The sequence below is a fragment of the Balaenoptera physalus genome (genome assembly GCF_965194825.1).
Source record: "Balaenoptera physalus genome assembly, chromosome: 8".
NCBI classification, from domain to species: Eukaryota; Metazoa; Chordata; class Mammalia; order Artiodactyla; family Balaenopteridae; genus Balaenoptera; species Balaenoptera physalus.
The window spans coordinates 5,980,770-6,000,511 of record NC_138887.1 but is presented as its reverse complement, the minus strand read 5'-3'; the positions used below and the strand labels follow the sequence as shown (position 1 = coordinate 6,000,511).

The following is a 19,742-nucleotide window of genomic DNA, read 5'->3' as shown; positions in this document are numbered from 1 at the left end:
ATACATAGTTAGATTCAGTTTGTTAATAGTTTATTAATGATTTTTATAAATCATTAATTAGTTCCTGAGAGATATTGGTGTGCAGGTTTTTTTCTTTGACGTATTTGTCTGGTTTTGGTATCAGAGTGATGTTAGCTTCAAAAATTGAGTTGGAAAGGCTTCCTTCTTTATTTTCTGAAAGAGTTTGTGAATATTATTATGATTTTTTTCTTCTTAAAATGTTTGGTAGGGCTTCCCTGGTGGCGCAGTGGTTAAGAATCCGCCTGCCGATGCAGGGGTGTTTGGGGAGATCCCACATGCCGTGGAGCAACTAAGTCTGTGCGCCAGAACTACTGAGCCTGCGCTCTAGAGCCCATGAGCCGCAACTACTGAGGCCCGCGTGCCTAGAGACCATGCTCAGCAACAAGAGAAGCCACCGCAATGAGAAGCCTGCGCACTGCAATGAAGAGTAGCTCCCACTCACCGCAACTAGAGAAAGCCCACACGCAGCAACAAAGACCCAATGCAGCCAAAAATAAATGAATAAAATAAATAAAATTTTTTAAAAAGTTAAAAAAAAATGGTTGGTAAAATCCACCAGTGAAGACATTTGGGCTGGGAGTTTTCCTTGTAGAAAGATTTTTAATTATGAATTCAGTTTACTATATACATGGCTATTCAGATTTTCTATCAATTTTTATATTACAAAGAATTTGTCCATTGCTTCTAAGTTACCAAATTTAACAGCATAAATTTATTTGTACTATTCTCTTTTTATCCTTTTAATGTCTGTAGGATAGTGATGTCTTCTCTTTCATTCTTGGTATTGGAAATTTGTATTTTTTTCTTTTTTTAATCAGCTTAGGTATAGATTTACCAATTTTATTGATTTTCCAAAGAATCCTTTGGTTTCATTGATTTATCTCTATTGTCTACTTAAAAACGTGGTAAATGTTTTCTGTTCATGGCCAAATAATAAATATTTTAGGTTTTCAGGCCATATGATCTCTAACGCAGCACTAGACAACAAGTAAATGAATAAGTGGAACTATGTTCAAATAAAACTTTATTTACAAAAACAAGTGGTGAGCCAGATTTTGCCTCCGAACTGTGGTTTGTTGACCCTTGGCTTATTGATTTCAACTCATCTTTATTTTTTCTTCCTTGTACTTTGGAGTTGATATTCTCTCATTTTCTAGCTTTGTAAGGTAGAAATCTTAATCCTTCAGTTCTGAAGAACATTTCCAATGAGTTTAGAATTCTAGGTTCACTCCCCCAACCAGCACCAGTAGTTTAAAGATGTGATCAGTTTTAGATGAAATGCTTGTTCTTGGTCTTTGTTTCTGTGTATATATGTGTATTGCTTCCTTTGGCTACTTTTAAGATGATCTTTTTAATCACAATTTTCAAAAATTTGATTATGATAATGATATACTTTGCTGTGTTTTTCTGTTTCTTCAGCGTGGTTTTTTGTTTGTTTTTGTTTAGCTTATTGGATGTGTGTGTTAGTTTATAATTAATCAAATTTGGAAAATATTGTGTTCAGTGATGTCACATTGGTACCTTGAAGTCAGCAATAGTGTGAGTATTTACATCATAAAAATTGGCCTATGCTATAAATCAAGTCTTTTTTCCCCCATGGAGCCAGTTGTTAAAATTTACTGCCCACAGGTCACTAAAATTTGGTTCTTTTCAATTTTTTTTCTTTATGTTTTTCTACTATGGTAGTTTCTGTTGCTATGTGTTCACATTTACTGATATTCTTAAGTTTTCATTGGATGCTATCCTTATACTGTAAATTTATTATTTAAGATACTGTATTTTTCAGCTCTAAAGTTCTGTTTGGTTCTTGTTATAATACTTTCCATTGATCTTTTCATGATGTTTTGCTTTGAATCCTTGACCATATATATATATATATATATATATATATATATATATATATATATATATATATATATCTTTGCTGCGTTGTGCCTTTGTTGCTGCATGTGGGCTTTCTCTAGTTGCAGCGAGTGAGGGCTACTCTTCATTGTGGTGCGCTGCCTTCTCATTGCGGTGGCTTCTCTTGTTGCAGAGCATAGGCTCTAGGTGCACGGGTTTCAGTAGTTGCAGCACGTGGGCTCAGTAGTTGCGGCTCGTGGGCTTCAGTAGTTGTGGCACGAGGGCTCAGTAGTTGTGACTCGTGGGCTCCAGAGCAGAGGCTCAGTAGTTGTGGCGCGCTGGCTTAGTTGCTCATGGCATGTGGGATCTTCCCAGACCAGGGATGGAACCCGAGTCCCCTGCACCGGCAGGTGGAATTCTTAACTACTGCGCCACCAGGGAAGTCCCTTGACCATATTTTTAATAATTGTTTTAAAGTAACTCATTGTTAACTCCCTGTTATTGTTGACAGGAACACTGTCAACTCCTGTTTGGCCTTGATTACTTCTTCCTTCCCTCCCTTCCTCTCTGTTTACTCTATGGCTAATTTAGTCCTATTACTAAGGTATCACCCTCCTGAGGTTTCTACTAAATGTTCCATATAGTTGACAAAGATTCCCCATTTGGCTGGTCAGAACTTGCATGTTTCCTAGATCTTTTGTCCTCTGGGAATGATTCATCTGAGAGCACCTGGTCATTGTTAGCCCAGCCTGGTGGAGTTTTACCTTAGGTTAGCATAGCTTAGTTTTTATCAACAGATTCACAGAGAACCCTGAAGATTTCTAGAGCTCTTTCTCCATCTAGCTCCCTCCTCTATGCTAGTCTGCCCCAGAAATTCCAGCATCTCAGACTTCTTGATCCCTAGTAATTATCTCCTGAACTCAAGACCACTGCAAGGGATCCTCCCCTCAACCCTGCAGCTTTGCTTTAGACAGTGCCCTTCAGGCAGAAGGCTGGAGTGATTTTAAGACTCAGTGTTTGAAAGTGGTTATTTCATATATTTTGTCCAGTTTCCTCATTTTTTTTAAACATTGGGAGGACATGTCTTTTTCCAGTTTCTCCATCATGGCTGGAAGCTGAAGTTCTTATACATGCTTGACCAAACCAATAATCTTTCTTCATCTGGTATATTCAACCCCTTTGACAGAGCTCTTAATAGCACTATCAGTCTTAGGTGGTATGCATTATGAATAATAGAAATGGAGGAGATATTATAATCCACTGAGTCAACACCAGCTATAACAGAGGGAGCTGGATGTTGTGGGTAGATAGATGGTCCTCTTGTGCACTGAATAAATTACGTCCTTCCTTGGTACTTAATCCTTAGGTTGGGTTGAACTAATCTGAGGGCTGAGTATTAAATTTCTCATTTCTTAAAACAGCTAGAAAGTAACAATCTGAGGATTCACTATGGGGTAGTAGAGAAAGAGATAAAATGCAAAAATAATTCTTTCCTGGGAGTTAGGAAGCTTGGCTCAAAGGCCAGGACTCTGCATTTATAATCCTCCACACTTCCTTCCATTTCTATCTGTAAAAATGGGCAATTGAACTCTTTGTCCTTTAACAATCCTTCTGGCTTGGCGAGTTTTACTACTGTTTTGTTTTCTCACCATTATTCCTAGTATTATCGCATGTTAATTGGTGTAATATCATAGGCTAGAACAGTTATCTTCTTAAGGGTTAAATGATCCCTATTGCATCAATTAGTAGAGGGTAGGTGCTAAGAGCAGTGCTAGGAAAGTGAATAGAAGATAAAAACAGGCATATTAAATAGCCTCTTGTAATAGTGTAGAGATCTCTGTATTTCCAGTTAAAGAGAGCTTCTGGGTTAAAAAAAAAATCACAAGATAGCAGGGCCTGATATTTTAATCTCCAATCTTCTTATTAAAATAGCAATGATTGTGTAGTAAAGCAGGAGCTCAGAATTCATCTCCTCCAACATCTAACGTAACTAACAATAATTATTAGCACAGCGAATATTTCAAGAGCAAGAACCAAACGAGGAAGAGCATACAACTTCATGCCATAAACTTCAGTAAGTAGTGAAAAAAGAAAAAAAAAATATTCTGGCATGGCTTGGCATAGCTTCCTAGCCTTAACCCTAAGCTCCAGAAAGAGAGGGAATGAAATATTGAGAATTTCCACAAATATTTCTTACTTTGGAGAAAAGTAGTCGGAGGGTTGAACAGGAAGCTCAGGTAAAATTCAAAAAGAAATTGTAATAGGGAAGAACAAATCTGACTCCATATTGGACGTATTTATTTTACTTTAACTTTTGTTATACATAACAGCCCATCTCTGGGAACCCCACCTCCTATGCCTGCACATTAAGCTAAAATCCCTTTTTTTCAGCTCACAGGAATCATTCTGACCAGGCTCACCTGTGAATGGCTGCAGGAAAGAAGAAATTGACACACCCCCTTGGAGGCTGGCGGGAACCAGGAAATATTTGCAACAACTTATCATCTTTTTTATTTTACCTCCTCACCTCCCGCTTCTCTGTTCCATAAAAGAAACTAGCCCCCAAACCAGGGCAAGATGGGTCTTTTGGACACTAGCCCACCATCTTCTCAGTCTGCTGGCCTTCTGAATAAAGTCATTATTTCTCATCCGAACAACTCAACTCTCAATTTATTGGCCTGTCATGTGGTGAGCAGTATGAGCTTGGGCTCGGTAATAAAATCTTCAGGAGTAAAAGCATCTACAGCAAGACACTGAGCAGGGGCAGAAGAGCTGTAAGACCTGTGTGGGTTGGAAGAACAGTCTGAGAGCAAGGGATCACCCACACGATAACTGGGTACACTTTGGGCCAAGCGAATATTAAGATAGGGCACTGGGTCAGAGGAGAAAACAGAATCCATATCCTTAAGCAAAGGAAACATAGCTGGAGCCAGGCCTATGCCATTTCCCTGCATCCTCGGGCTACAGAGAAGGCAACAGGAGCAATGCTCACCTTCCAAGCTGCAGTTCTAAGGAAACAATCAGGACTCTGAGTATGAAGGACACTGGGGAAAACTCAGCCACACTATAGAGAACTAAGGGCAAGTCAAGCAGAGTAGCCTATGTTCTGCATATGCAAGATGAAAATAAAGGACATAATTATACCTTTCCCTGTATTTTTGTGGCTTTAAATTTTTTATAATAAATATTTTTAAAGGATTGTTTAAATTTAAATTATACAAGCATACTACTGAAAGGTAAATACAAGGAGATATGAAGATAGCATAAGAAGACAGAGTAGAAATCTCAAAGAAACAGAAGGAAACTCTCTACAACTTTTTGTGACAAAAGAACCTTAATAAGGACATGAACTCCAGAAAATGATTTTTCGTCAGTAAAATTTTAAAAACAGAATAAAAAAGACAAAACTGTGCTACTGAAGAAAAAAACTGAGAACCAAAATAATATCAGGGAATGAATTAGAAACAACAAGAAACAGAATAGAGAGTTAAAAAGTGAAATAATAAAGTACAAAAAGGCTTGAGCTAATCACAGTGAACAGAGGAACAAGCAAGGTAAAACAATCAAGAAAATATAATATATAAAGCAAAAAGAAAAGCTAACAAAAGGTCATTTCCTTAAACAGATACCCCAGCAGATCAAGCAGAAAACTTACTATAAAATTTCCCTGAAGTAAGAATCAAATAGTCTATGTAAAAAAATTACACAGAATATCAGTTTTTATTGAGACAGATCTTGTTTGCCATTGAATTTCAGGAATAGAGAAATAATTCTTTAATCGCATAGAGGGGACAAAGTAAGATGGGAATATTTCAAGCTAATGTTAAATTTCTCCTTAGTAACACTTAGTGCTAGGATATAATGGAGTAATTAATTTCAGCCAAATTTTTAAAAATAATGAAGTGACAATTTTATACCCACCCATGTCACTAAAATATAAAGACAGATATATTCAAACATGTGTGAACTCAGGAAATGTACTGTCTGTAAGAACCTTTAAAAAAAATAAAACTACTTGACAAGGAAATTTAACTGATCAAGAAATAATTTTAAAAACATAGTTTAAAATCTGCAATCCCTTTCTCAATATAAATTTTCACAAAGCTCTATAAACATCTTCCTAAAAGGTTAATTCTACAGTGCAACAATGGAAAACAACATTTCATGATTTTTATATTCTTGTGATGTTACTGCGTCCAAAAATTATACTTGCTTGAACTTTTATTTCTTTTAGAAAACAGGAAGAAAAAAAGGCAATAAAAACTTGCCCCAATTTGCTAGGGCTGCCATAACAAAGCACCACAGACTAGATGGCTTAAACAGAAATTTATTTTCTCACAATTCTGGAGGCCAGAATTCTGAGATCAAGATGTCAGCAGGGCAGGGTTCTTGTGAGACTGCTCTCTTTAACTTCAGATGGCTGTCTTCTCACTGTATCTTCATACCACCTTCCTTCTGCACCTGTGTCCAAACTTCCTTTTCTTATAAGAACATCAGGTACACTGGAATAGGGCCCACAATAATTACATTTTAACTTAATTACCTCTTTAAAGGCCCCATCCCCAAATACACTCATATTCTGAGGTCCTGGGGCTTAGGGCTTCTACATGTAAGTTTTGGGGAGACACAATTCAGCCCCTAACACTCTCCATGGCTTGATGTAAAGAAAGTGCAATTGAATGCCATAATGCTCCATTATTTAAGCCCCAGGGAATGCAATGAAAATGTCAGAACCCCTTGCCTTCTTGAAATAAGTCAGCTGGTTATAGCTAGGTTTGGGATCAAAGTCATCTCATCCACTTTGTCTTGGGAGAGGTGCTGGACTTCTTATCATCTTGGGGGGAAAAAGGACTGACTAGTAGTAGAGGGAAAGAGCACAGGACACTCGTTGTTTAACAGCGGTTTTGATAAAGCATAAAGAAAACAGAATGACTAGTTTCTTCCCATTTCCTAGAGTCTTATTTTTTATTTTCACTCACTTTATTGTTTAAGGTTTACAGAAAAAATTGAACATAAAGTACAGAAAATGACTACACCCTCCTCCTCCCACTCCCTCCACACAGTTTCCCCTATTATTCACAACTTGTACTAGTGTACATCTGTTACTATTGATGAATACATTATTAACCAAAGTCCATAATTTACACTAGGTATCACTCTTTGTGTTGTACAGTTCTGTGAGTCTTGACGAATGCATACCATCATGTAGCCACCATTGTGGTTCATACATAATAGTTTCCAGGCACTCAAAAATCCCATGCTACACCTAGACATTCCTTCTTCCCTGTCCCCATACCCCAGGAAACCAGTAACTTTTTCGTCTTTACAGTCTTGCCTTTTCCAGAATGTCATAGCTGGAAGCATACAGTGTGTAACCTTTTCAGATTGTCTTCTTTCACTGAGAAATACGCATTTAAGGTTCCTTCACGTCTTTTCACGGCTTGATAGCTCTTTTTCTTTTTTTAATCACTGGATAACATTCTATTCTATGGACGTATCACGGATTGTTTATCCATTCATCTACTGAAAGGCATCTTGGTTGCCTCCACATCTCACAATGATAAATAAAGCTGTTATAAAAATCCCTGTGTATGTTTTCAACTCGTTTGGGTTAAACACCAGGGAGCGTTACTGCTGGATAGTATAGTCAGATTATGTTTAGCTTTGTAAAAACTGCCGAAGAATCTTCCAAAGTGATTGCACCACTTCGCATACTGACCAGCAAGGAATGAGAGCTCCTGTGGCTCCACATCCTCATTAGCACTTGCTGTCGTCAGTATTTTGGATTTTAGCGATTCTAATAGGCACATCTCATTGTTTTAATTTGCAATTCCCTGATGACCTGATATTGAGCACTTTTTCATATTTGCCATCTGTATATCTTTTTTGGTGAGGTATCTTGTGCAGATCTTTTGCCTCTTTTAGAATTTTTTTAGTTGCTGACTTTCAAGAGTTCTTCGTATATTCTGAATACAAGTCTTTTATCAGACATGTGTTTTGCACATATTTTCTCCCAGTCAGTGACTTGTCTTTTCATTCTTAAAACAGTGTCTTTATGTAGAGCAGAAGTTTTTGATCTTGATGAAGTCACACTTATTTTTTTCTTTCATGGATCATGCCTTTGGTCTTGTATCTAAGTGCATCACCAAACCTAAGGTCACCTCTGTTTCTCTTATGTTATCTTCTAGACATTTTAGAGTTCTGCATTTTACATTTAGGTCTATGACCCATTTTGAGTTAATTTTTGTAAAAGGTCTAAGTTCTGGGACTGGATGTCCAGTTATTCCAGTACCTTTTGCTGAAAAGATTATCTATGCTCTTTTGAATTGCCTTTGCTCATTTGTCAAAGATCAGTTGTCTCATTTGTGTGGGTCTATTTCTGGATTTTCTATTGTTCAATTAATCTATTTATCTCTTCTTTCACCAACACCATATTGTCTTGATTACTACAGATTACAGTAAGTCTTGAAGCCTAGTAGTGACAGTCCTCCAACTTTATTCTTCTTCGATATTGTGTTGGCTACTCTTTTGTCTTTCTATAAACTTTAGAACCAGTTTGTTGATACCCAAAATAATTTGCTGGGATTTTGATAGGAATTGTGTTGAATACCAAGTTGGGAAATACTGACATCTTTAAAATATTGAGTCTTCCAATCTGTGAACATGGAATAGCTCTCCATTTATTTACATTTGTATTTCTTTCATCAATTTTGTAGTTTTCTTAGTACAGATCTTGCACATATTTTGTTAAATTTATACCTATGTCTGCCTGCCTCCTTCCTGCCTATCTCTCTCTCTCTCTCTCTCTTTTTTTTTTTGGTGCTAATAAAAATGATGTATTTTTTATTTCAAATTCCAATTTGAAAGCAATTGACTTTTGTATATTAACTTGGTATCCTGTAATCCTGTAATCTAGCTGTAATTGTTTATTGGTTCCAGGAGATTTTTTGGTTGATTTTTGGGGATTTTCTAAGTAGACTAGAAAAAAGACAAGTTTTTTTTATTCTCCATCTATATGCCTTCCCCCCCTCCCCTTTTCTATGCCATGAGTAAGGACATCTAGTATGATGGTTAATAGGAGTGTGAGGGTCTTACAATTTTTACTTTTCTTATAATTTTTACTTTATTGTTTTAAAAGAGTTAAAGTGGGCTTCATCAAGAGATTAATTCCTTATGTAGGGACTATTCCAATAAACTAACAGAAATTGGAGGGGAGAGGAATAAGGAGGGAGGAAGTGTGTTAAATTTCTCATCATAGCATGGCACCAATTTTACTAAAATTAAAACATTTCAAGAATATATATCTTATAATAACTCCAACCTAATACTTTCTCTTAATCTAAGAGTTATAATTAAGGAGCAATATGGCATGTAGTAAAAAATGTTTATCATCTTACATTCAGAAATTTGGAAATTATTTCATTTTCATTTCAGTTCATTTTCCTTCTGTTAAACTCAGATAAAGTAAACTTAATATTTTAAATATAATTTTAATATGATCGTATTTTTATTATATACCTGTATACCTTTTCTAGTTATTTACCTAGATATCTTTCTACCTTTATGTTTGCAGAGAGAGAACTGGAGTGGGGTTCATCTGTTAATGAAGCATTTTACTGGATAAAGGATAGTGGTTGATTTTTAACATTTTCTTTGTACTTGTCTGTATTGTCTGAATTTTTAAAATAATTAGCATGTATTATTTTTGCTAAAAATGTTATTTCAAAAATATAATCACAAATGCTTAAAAAAGATGCACTCAACAACCAAAAAAATTAAGAGAACAGCTATATGTCCAAATATGGATGGATTTTGCTCTAAATACATACTAGTGTTAGATTTTGACATCATGTTTACACAGGTTCTACCCTCTGAAGCAGTACCATATAACTTAGGGGGTTAGGTAGCAATCACTGTCTTAACCTTTCCTGTCTGCCTCTACATGAGGGATTAAAATGCTACATCAACCAAAAACTGTACAACCACACTTAATTATTATGCAGAATCTACTTTATGAAACAACTAAATTGGTGGACTATCCTCTCCACTCCCCAATTAGCAAGTCTTATTTCACATACCTTAAAGCTTAGGACAATAACAGTATCACTCCTGAATTGTTAACAGTAATTTTTAATATTATAATTAGTGTATGTATAAAATAGCTTGTTTATTGAATCAAGATAAATATAAGCTGTCATAAGTTAATATGCTTTTTAGATATATTTGACTCATAGATTCTTTTTCTCTTGCAATTTTTTTAGAAAACTAAGTCATCTGTGGAGTTTTACTATCTCTTGTTTTATCAAATATCTTATTACCTTAAAAAAACAGGACTTAAAAATTTTTTAAAAATTTAAACTAGTAAAAATTGTCAATGGAAAAAAATTTAAACATTATCAAACCTAGAGTAGCAAACATCATCAAATCTATATCAAATCTATATCTTTAAAGGCTTTCCCTTAGACATATATACATAGATGTTGTGAAATTTACTATAATGTAACCTAATGTGGTACATATTTACTATTTTGTGGTATGATATTTACTATTTTGTAACCCAATATAGAACTAGCTCAATTACTGCAACGAGAATATAATTATTAGAGAATTACATGTTTTAAAGCAGGCATACCTCATTTTATTGCACTTCACTTCACTGTGCTTCGCAGATACCGCACTTCTAAAAATTGAAGATTTGTGGCGACCATGCGTTGGGCAAGTCTACTGGCACCATTCTTCCAACAGCATTTGCTCACTTCCTGTCTCTGTAACACAGTTTGGTAATTCTCATGATATTTCAAACATTTTCATTATTTTTTTTTTTTTTTTTTAAATTTTTACGCTTTATTTATTTATTTTTGGCTGTGTTGGGTCTTCGTTTCTGTGCGTGGGCTTTCTCTGGTTGTGGCGAGTGGGGGCCGCTCTTCATCGCCGTGCGCGGGCCTCTCACTGTTGCGGCCTCTCTTGTTGCGGAGCACAGGCTCCAAACGCGCAGGCTCAGTACTTGTGGCTCACGGGCCTAGTTGCTCCGCGGCATGTGGGATCTTCCCAGACCAGGGCTCGAACCCGTGTCCCCTGCATTGGTAGGCAGATTCTCAACCACTGCACCACCAGGGAAGCCCCCATTTTCATTATTTTTATATTTGTTATGAGGATCTGTGACCAGTGATCTTTGATGTTACTATTGTAATTGTTTTGGGGCACCACAAACCACACTCATGTAAGACAGAGAACTTTGTAAATGTTGTGTGTGTCCTGATGGCTCCACTGACCAGCTGTTGCCCCATCTCTCTCCTTCTCCTCAGGCCTCTCTATTCCCTGAGACACAACAATATTGAAATTGGGCTAATTAACAGCCTCTAAGTGTTCAAGTGAAAGGAAGAGTCAATTGATGGGCCAAACTTAATTGCTGTCTTTACGGAGAAATGGCCACGGCCACCCCAGCCTTCAGCATCCACCACCCTGATCAGTCAGCAGCCGCCAAAATCCAGGCAAGACCCTCCACCAGCACAGAGATGACCACTCACTGAAAGCTCAGATGATGGTTAGCGCTTTTTAGCAATAAAATATTTTTTAAGTAATGTACATTTTTTAGGCATATTGTTACTGCACACAACAGACTATACTATATTGTATGAACATAACTTTTATATGCACTGGGAAACCAAAAAATTCATGTGACTTGCTTTATTGTGATATTTGCTTTATAGCACTGGTCTGGAATTGAACCCACAATATCTCCGAGGTACACCTGTACCCATTTTGAAAACCTATAAAAAGAAGATATAGAGGTACAATTTTTAACTCTCTTTCAGAGAAGCACAGAGATCTTGCTTGTTAGTAAAATAAATGTAAAAAAAATCATATATCCCATTTTCAATTAAATATTATATTTTTCTACTTTAAGGAACAAAAGACTAGAACTCTGGGTAAAATATTACTTAAACTACTTGGAGGGTGTATTATTTAAGCTTGGTGTTTTTAAAAAAAATCCTGTATCTATACAAGGGTTTTTAAACTTTCTTACTTCAAGCAGAGATTCAGGAATCTAAATGGAGCATTAATTCAGCTTATCTCAAATAACACTATCAATATTTCACTGATATTTTTAAATTGAGAGGCAATTTAAAATTTCTACTATGTATACTTTCAACTTATATTCAACATTATTTACGTCAAAACAAAATTTTAAAAACTTGATTTAGTGATGTGCGTATAGATCTTTTCCACATTATGAAAAAATTCAAACATACGGAAAAGTTGAATTGTTCAGTGAATACCCATACAACTACACCTAAGAATCTTTCAATGACTGTATACTTGTACCTGTACGCTTCACTCCTGTCAGCGGTTGTATCATTTAACTAGAGCGAGAGTTCAGTGTTTGTGTACGGTGTTTTATTTTTTTGAGGTAAACTTTACATGAAGTAGAATACAGACCCTAAGAGTACCATGTGATGAGGTGTGAGAAATGCACACACCTGCTGCCACGACTGAATGTCTGTACGCCCCACATTCATTTGCTGAAGTGCTAATGTGACGGTGCTTGGAGGTGGGGACTTTGGGAAGTAATCAGGTGATGAGGGTGGAGCCCCCGTGGTGGGATTAGCATCCACGTGCAGATGCCAGGAAGACAGCCGTCTGTAAACCGGGACCACACTCTCTACTAAGAACCCAACCACGCTGGCACCCTGATCTGGAAGTTCTATCTTCCAGAACTGTGAGAAATAAGTGTTTACTGTTTAAGCCATCCAGTTGATGGTATTTTATTACAGCAGTCTGAACTAAGACTCCTGTGTAACCCTAATCCTTGTCAAGTTACATTATTTTCACCCGAGTTCCCTCATCCTCCTTAATCCCTATGCCCAAACACTGTTTTCAACATACATTAATTTTGCCTTGTCTAGAACTTCTTACAAATATTATTTACAGTATGCGGTCTTTTGCATAGACTTCTTTCACTCACCACAATGTTTTTTTTTTTTTTTTTTTTTTTTTTTTTAATTAATAATTAATTTTATTTATGGCTGTGTTGGGTCTTTGTTTCTGTGCGAGGACTTTCTCTAGTTGTGGCAAGCGGGGGCCACCCTTCATCGCGGTGCGCGGGCCTCTCACTATCGCGGCCTCTCTTGTTGCGGAGCACAGGCTCCAGACGCGCAGGCTCAGTAATTGTGGCTCACGGGCCCAGTTGCTCCGCGGCATGTGGGATCTTCCCAGACCAGGGCTCGAACCCGTGTCCCCTGCATTGGCAGGCAGATTCTCAGCCACTGCGCCACCAGGGAAGCCCCACCACAATGTTTTTGATATTAAGCAATGGTGCTACATAAATACATTTTTTCCCTTCATTGTGGAATAGTATTTCATTGTGGAAATACATCTTTTTGTTCATCCATTCTTTGTTCATGGACCCGACTCACTTTTAGTTTTTTGGCTATATTTTTGTACAAGTCTTTTGGTGAATATATTTTCATCTCTCTTCAGTAAATACCTAAAATTGAAATTGAGGGATTATAGAGTGGTGTACACCTAGTTTTATAAAACTACTGGGTACCATTTTACACTCCTGTTGACAATGATTAACAGTTCTGATTGATCTAATATTTATACCCAGATTTGATGCTGTCAACCTTTTTAAGCATTATCAGGGTGTGTAGTGATATACTGCAGTTTGATATACTTCATTCTCATTATCACTCGGTTCAAATAATTTTCCAATTTCCCTCTTGATTTCTTCTTTAACCCCTTGGATTATTTATTTAGAAGCATGTTATTTCATTTCCAGATTTTTCTAGGTATCTGGTTGTTATAGATTTCTAATTTAATTCCACAATGGTCAGAAAAAACAACGTATGATTTGAACCTTTTTTTATATAAGACTTGTTTTATGACCCAGTATATGTTCTATCTTGGTAAAGTTACCATGTGCACTTGAAAACGATGTGTATTTGCAGTTTTGGGGGGTAGTGTTCCACTTGTAGACTAATCAGGTCAGGGTAGTTGACAATGTTGTTCAGATCTTCTATTTCTTTGTTGATTTTCTTTTTTGTCTAATGCTGTAAGTTGCGGAACAAAGACTGTTAAAATCCCCTACTTGTTTGTACAGGTGTCTTTTTGTTAATTTTTGTTTCCTGTATTTTGAACCTCAGTTACTAGGTGCACACAAATTTATGATTGATATACCTTCCTGATGAAGGTATTATGATTGATATACCTTTTATCGTTATGAAAATGCTCCCTTTTTATCTCCAGTAATTCCTATGTTAAAGTCTACACTATCTAACATTATCTGATATCAACAAACCCCAGTACCAAATTCTGACGTCTTCTTATTGTTTGCATTCCCATCTATTTACTTGCAACCTATATGCCTTTATATGTAAAGTGTATTTATACAATCAGCATATAGCTAAATCTTTGTTTTTTTTTCAATCACTTTGACATCTGCTTTTTAAGGGGAGTTTTTAAACATAAAAATTACATTTGGATGTAATGAAATTACAGATGTGGTTATATTTAGTTCTTCTGTTTTATTTGTTTGGTTTTTTTGTGTGTGTGTGTTTTTTTTTTCTCCCTTCCTCCTTTCGGGTTTTGGGTTAATTGCGTATTTCTCTGAATGCCATTCTAATATGTGATTGTTTTTTTAGGTATATGGCTTTGCAGTTTTTAATTTTTTCTTTAGTGGTTGCATTCTTAACATAGTCTTAATACTACACCACTTCATGAGAAATATAAGAATGTTGCAATAGTATAGTTCCATGCACCCCTTCCATGGTAAAAGGCTGTACTGTGCTTGTATGACATTTGACGTTTCCATATCTATGTCCGTAAGTTCAGAATTCAAGGAGAAACTGTATAATTACTCAAGTGTGGATATACAAATATAGTCTTACCTAAATATCAAGGCATGATGGTTCAGTGTGGTGTCCACAAAGCTCAGCGGTCTGCTGTAATATATATATTGTCAGGGTGATGGGCATCACTTGTTTTCTAGGTAAGAACCTAGGTTTTCCAAGTATGTGATGATATGATCATGGGTTTTTGTCCCATGTCAAGGCAAAATACCGGAGCCTGTTAATAGTAATTGCACAGAATATTTGACTACAGGATGTGTTGGGAATGAAGCAGAGTAAAAACTTTTCCAAAGCCCAGAGGTCTGTAAAACATACTTCTTCTCTCTGCCTAACAATGGAGCATGACAAAGGTACCAGAGGAATAAATGTAACTCAGGGGCAGCTGATAGAGCAGAGTTCAGAGAAAAGTTAGAACCTTCAGGGCTGTGATCTTCAGTACCTAAAAGCTCCTGGTAAGTTTTTTAAAAATGTAGGTTTCTAATCCCTAAATGTCCAAATATTCTGATTCAGTGGGTTAGAGGTCAGGAATTTATGTTTTTAACAGTTTTCATACACTGTACTGCAAGTGGTCTGTATATATTGTAAAGTTCACATGGGTACTTGGCCTTAGTTTTAAGAATTTTAAAATTCTGGACAGATTGGGGTGTTTAAATAATTCTTCACCCCTAGGCCTTTAGCTCAGGTGACATGGCCTTAGAGTCCTACAGTAATCATCCAAAAGAATGCTATCTTTATTCCACCGTGCTTTATTTTTTTCTCTTTTCACAACACACTTTTTATTTGCCATATAGTATTTTTATTAACGTATAATTTTGTTTTCTTGTCTGTTCCCTTCCCTACCCTGTACATTCCCTTACTAGACCGTAATAAGAGGGTATGACATATCTAGCTCATTCATAGCACCTAGTAAAGCGTTATACACCGTAGGTGCTCGATAAATAATCGAGGACAGACTGATTCATTCCAAAAACATAACATCGCAGCTTGAGAAGCTCACCATTTAGCACCAAATGTCGGGGTTCATAATAGTCTCAGCAAAACCCCCATAGTCGGATAATACGTATACACTGTACCATGTCCCCACGGCAAACCCAGATCATGGCCTCAATTCCTGGGGAATTCCAAAGATGGACACAGAGGAAGGCCAAGTTTTGCGAGTGGGAGACCGTTTCGAGGGAGGTCGGTCACAAAACACTATGTTGCTTATGAGGTTCATTGTTGACTACAATTAAATACGTACAAAGGGACGGGCAGTCAAGAAGTCACCGCCCAAGGCGAAGCCTATCAGAGCCTGTCATCCGGACCCGTCCAGCAGAGTTGACCCAGCTACGGAGCGCGGGTGAGGAGCGCGGCGGAGAGCAAGCCCCGCCCACGCCGCGGAGGGGCCCACGCATCGCAGCCCCGCCCACGCATCGCAGCCACGCCCCACGCCCCACGCCCCACGCTCTCCACGGAGCTGCCCAAGCCATGGCCGGCGCCGTAGACGCGCACTCCGCGAGCCCATTCCGGAAGCGGGGCCGAGACGCACGTCGGACTGCGCCTGCGCGCCGACGTCTTCCCGAAGGACCAATGAACGGAGGGGTGGGCGGGCAGTAGGCGAGCTCGGTTTCCGGTTCCGGTCGGCGCCTGTGCGTCGGCCGTTGTGCTACGTGTCTTGGCCTTCGCGAGCGGACGGCGGGCAGGTGAGGCTGCGTCTGGCGGGGGCTCCAGGCTACGGTTTGGTCACTCGCGGAGGCGGCGGACGTAGGCGAGCCCTCCGGCCGTCCGCCGCCTGCCCGCACGGCGTCGGGGGAAGCGTACCCGAGGCCGCGGCCGGCGTGCCCGAGGGAGAAGGGCTTCCAGGGCCTCGGTCCTTCGGGGCCGGCTTTGCGGCCGCGCGACCTCGGCCGCCTTTCTGGGAACGCTTCCCCCGTCTCGGTGCTGTGGTCACGGAGGGTCCCTTCGGGGTTGGCTTTGGGGCCGTGTGTGTGGAGCGTGTCTCGGGGAGCTCCTCCCTGTGCTGTGAGGGTGAAAAGGTTGGTCTAGAGTCTGAATCAGGAGGCCATAGTGGGTTATTGGATTCTCTCCCTTGACATTCAGTGCAGTGCTTTGGGTGTTGCGCGGGTTTTTTTGTGTTTGTTTGTTTTTTTTTTCCTGAAAGGACCCTTCGCATTTATCACGACATCTGTAAAGTTTAGGCTCAGTGGATTTGCAGAACAGAGTTAAGTGCAAGACTAAGGAAACAGGCGTTACTTCCTGTGTGTTGCAGGGGCCCAGCACACCTGGCCCGGGATGTTTATAGAATTGCGGACGTCCTTTCAGTGTTCTTGGGCGAGAAACCCGGGGCTTAGAGAGGCTGCATTTCATAGAAAGGGGTTTGAACCACCACTTCTTGCGGGTGGCATTAACTCAACAAAAGCTTACCGAGTATCTGGGTGCCTGGCCCCGGTTGTAAGCACCTGAAATCCAGTAAAGTCCAAGCAGCGAATCGGCTTCATTGGCTGTTGTACTAGTGACTGTCAGAGCCAAGGTTGGATGACATTTCTACTGTGTGATGGGTTCCGCAAGAGAGTCCATCGGTAACATACATATAGCCCCTTTCCTTAGAAGGTGTGTCCAGACCTAAAGATTCAGACTTCAGCGGACAGCCTCGGAGAGTCTGGGTCTTGGTTTCGCCAGTTTTTGTGGTTTTGAAAATTGTACAGATGATCTGCTCCATGCAGAGAAACTCTTTTCTTAAAACGTTGTGGGGCCATGGTTTGGAACAGTCAGATGGGAGTCCACGTTTACCTCTACTCTAGGCCCTTGAAGCGTCACAGTTGGCATTCACTGCACGAGACACTGGGGTCTGGGGAGTTTAAAATAAACTATAGCAAATATTTGTTGGGTCCCAACCCTGTTGATTCCCCAGCAGGAACAGCGGGAGGACTGCAGGGTGGTTGAGGGGCGGATCTGTTGTCAAGTGCTCATTAGCCTTTTTGCAGTGAGAGCCCTTTTATACTAAGAGCTTGCGTCCTTTGTCAGTGATGAGAACACGGGCAAAACCTGCCCTGTTCTTATTGCCTTTGTTTTGATGATTGGCTGGAGATTGCAAAAAATAATGTCAATTTACTCTTGGAGTCTGTGGTTTTTTTTTTTTTTTTTTTTTTTGGTGAGATGATACTGACCCACCCATATCAGGCTGGTCTCATTTACACTTTGATATAACTCAACAAGTCCTTGTTCTATAATAAATAACATCAGTGAGTATCTTTTTTCCCTTTTTGTTTTTCAAACAGGCATCATGGATCAGGTAATGCAGTTCGTTGAGCCAAGTCGGCAGTTTGTGAAGGACTCAATTCGGCTGGTTAAAAGATGCACCAAACCGGATCGAAAAGGTAATAAAATTAAATCTTTGCATTCTCTAAGCCCTTTATTTGATTAATGTCTTCCTGTTTAATAATTGTTGCAATTCTTTCATCAACATTTTTATTGATTTATTTCGCTTTATTGCTTTTTAACATTGTCATTTTTTCCTAAACTTTGTGTACTTTTTGCATACCTTATAAATTTTTCTCTTATATGTATTTTCAAATCGTATAAGGTTATTTGTTACAGCCTTATTTTCCATGTTGCTTTTGCCTTAGTCATATTTAATGACTTTAGAGTTTTTAGTATCTTTCACATTTCTACTCTGGAACATCTTTTGGAGCTCTTCCTGTGGTGCCACTCCCTCCCCAAGCCTCCCCCAAGCAAAAAAAGCCTTAACGTGAAATCAACAGCATAGTTGGTGCCAACCTAGGAAGTTTAATTTCTTACTTATCACAATTCATGTGTTAAGAGGTGTACCACAGTTTGTCTGCTTCTATTCATTTATTGACTGCTGCCTGAGTTAGGAGCTGGGAATATAATAGAGACTATAATATGATGTATTATATTACATATATAGCATAATATATAAAAATATACAATAAGGAGCAGTCCTTACTTTTATGGACCTTAGATTCTTTGAGGGAAGATAGTCATAAGCAAATAATGACAATTACAATTTTTAATTACTGCTATGTAAGTATTACGGAAGGTAAATAGAGGAATGTTTGACAGCATGTAATAGGAGGACTAACCAGGTCAGGAGGTCAGGGAGAGCTTCCCTGAGGAGATACCCTTAAATGGAAATATCACCAGGGTCTGGAGCCTTTACGTAAAATTGTGCGCAACCCAGTTCGGTTTTTCAAGCCTTATTTTTGGCTTCATTATAATATCAAAGACAGTTGACCTATTATTTATAAAAAGTGATGTTCTGTGCTTTTATAATTAATACTTTTAGCAATGTTACAAACTTTTTAAGACAGATACTGTGTATTCTGTCCGTGTTTCATTTCTTTTTGGTATTCTGGTCATTTGCTAGGAAGATAAATATGTCACTGCTGGTTGATGGACTCACTAGCCTGAACATGCACTTTATTTTTATATATCATTAAATATCAATAAAATATGAAAGTTAAAAGATCTGTCAAATACCTTATTTACTATTGATACTGTCGTGTTTTATTTTATTTAAAATTATATACTTATTATCAGGAGAAATGTACACCAGTAAGTTTATGTCGGTGCTAATTTTTTTCCACCTATAGTTGCAGTGACAATGCAAAAAATAATGTAAATTTTGTATTTTTAAATCCAGAATTCCAGAAGATTGCCATGGCAACTGCAATAGGATTTGCCATAATGGGATTCATTGGCTTTTTTGTGAAATTGATCCATATTCCTATTAATAACATCATTGTGTAAGTAAACTTTATGAAATAGACAATATCTAGGATAGAATGAAAATGCAAACCATTTGAGTTAACAGCCTGCTATTTCGTTAACACACATATGTGTCTTGACTTTTTAATGTTCTTACAGTCTACTGCTGTTTACTGAGTACCAGATAATTCAAAGTGACTTTAAATCTTATATAATTTTTATAGCTACTCTGTGAGATAGGCACTAATTTTTTAATACGTAAAATTTTAAAGGATCAAGGAAATGAGTTAAAGGCACTCAGTATGAGACAAAACAAGTATT

The 19,742-nt window shown here is 38.1% G+C and overlaps 1 protein-coding gene and 1 long non-coding RNA gene across 9 annotated transcripts in view; one reads left to right on the top strand and one right to left on the bottom strand.

The window, feature by feature from the left end:
* The window catches only part of LOC309666138, a 68,393-nt gene extending 52,223 nt beyond the window's left edge, over nt 1-16,170 (bottom strand). For 7 of the 8 annotated variants that reach the window (XR_014266923.1, XR_014266924.1, XR_014266925.1 and 4 more), the window contains exons 1-2: nt 15,955-16,170; nt 10,496-10,628 (exon numbers count right to left, since the gene is read on the bottom strand). This is a non-coding gene — a long non-coding RNA (uncharacterized lncRNA). Of the gene's footprint in view, nt 1-6,202; nt 8,839-10,495; nt 10,629-15,954 lie in introns of those variants that run through there. The other variant, XR_014266930.1, reaches the window with a different exon arrangement.
* A 94-nt stretch (nt 16,171-16,264) lies between these two features.
* SEC61G (SEC61 translocon subunit gamma) lies at nt 16,265-19,463 on the top strand (the record flags this gene model as incomplete). Its single annotated transcript, XM_082473275.1, has 3 exons — nt 16,265-16,396; nt 17,972-18,070; nt 19,357-19,463. Exons 2-3 carry the CDS (start codon nt 17,977-17,979, stop codon nt 19,461-19,463), a joined length of 201 nt encoding a protein of 66 aa, XP_082329401.1. The 5' UTR covers nt 16,265-16,396; nt 17,972-17,976.
* Nucleotides 19,464-19,742: the final 279 nt, after the last annotated feature.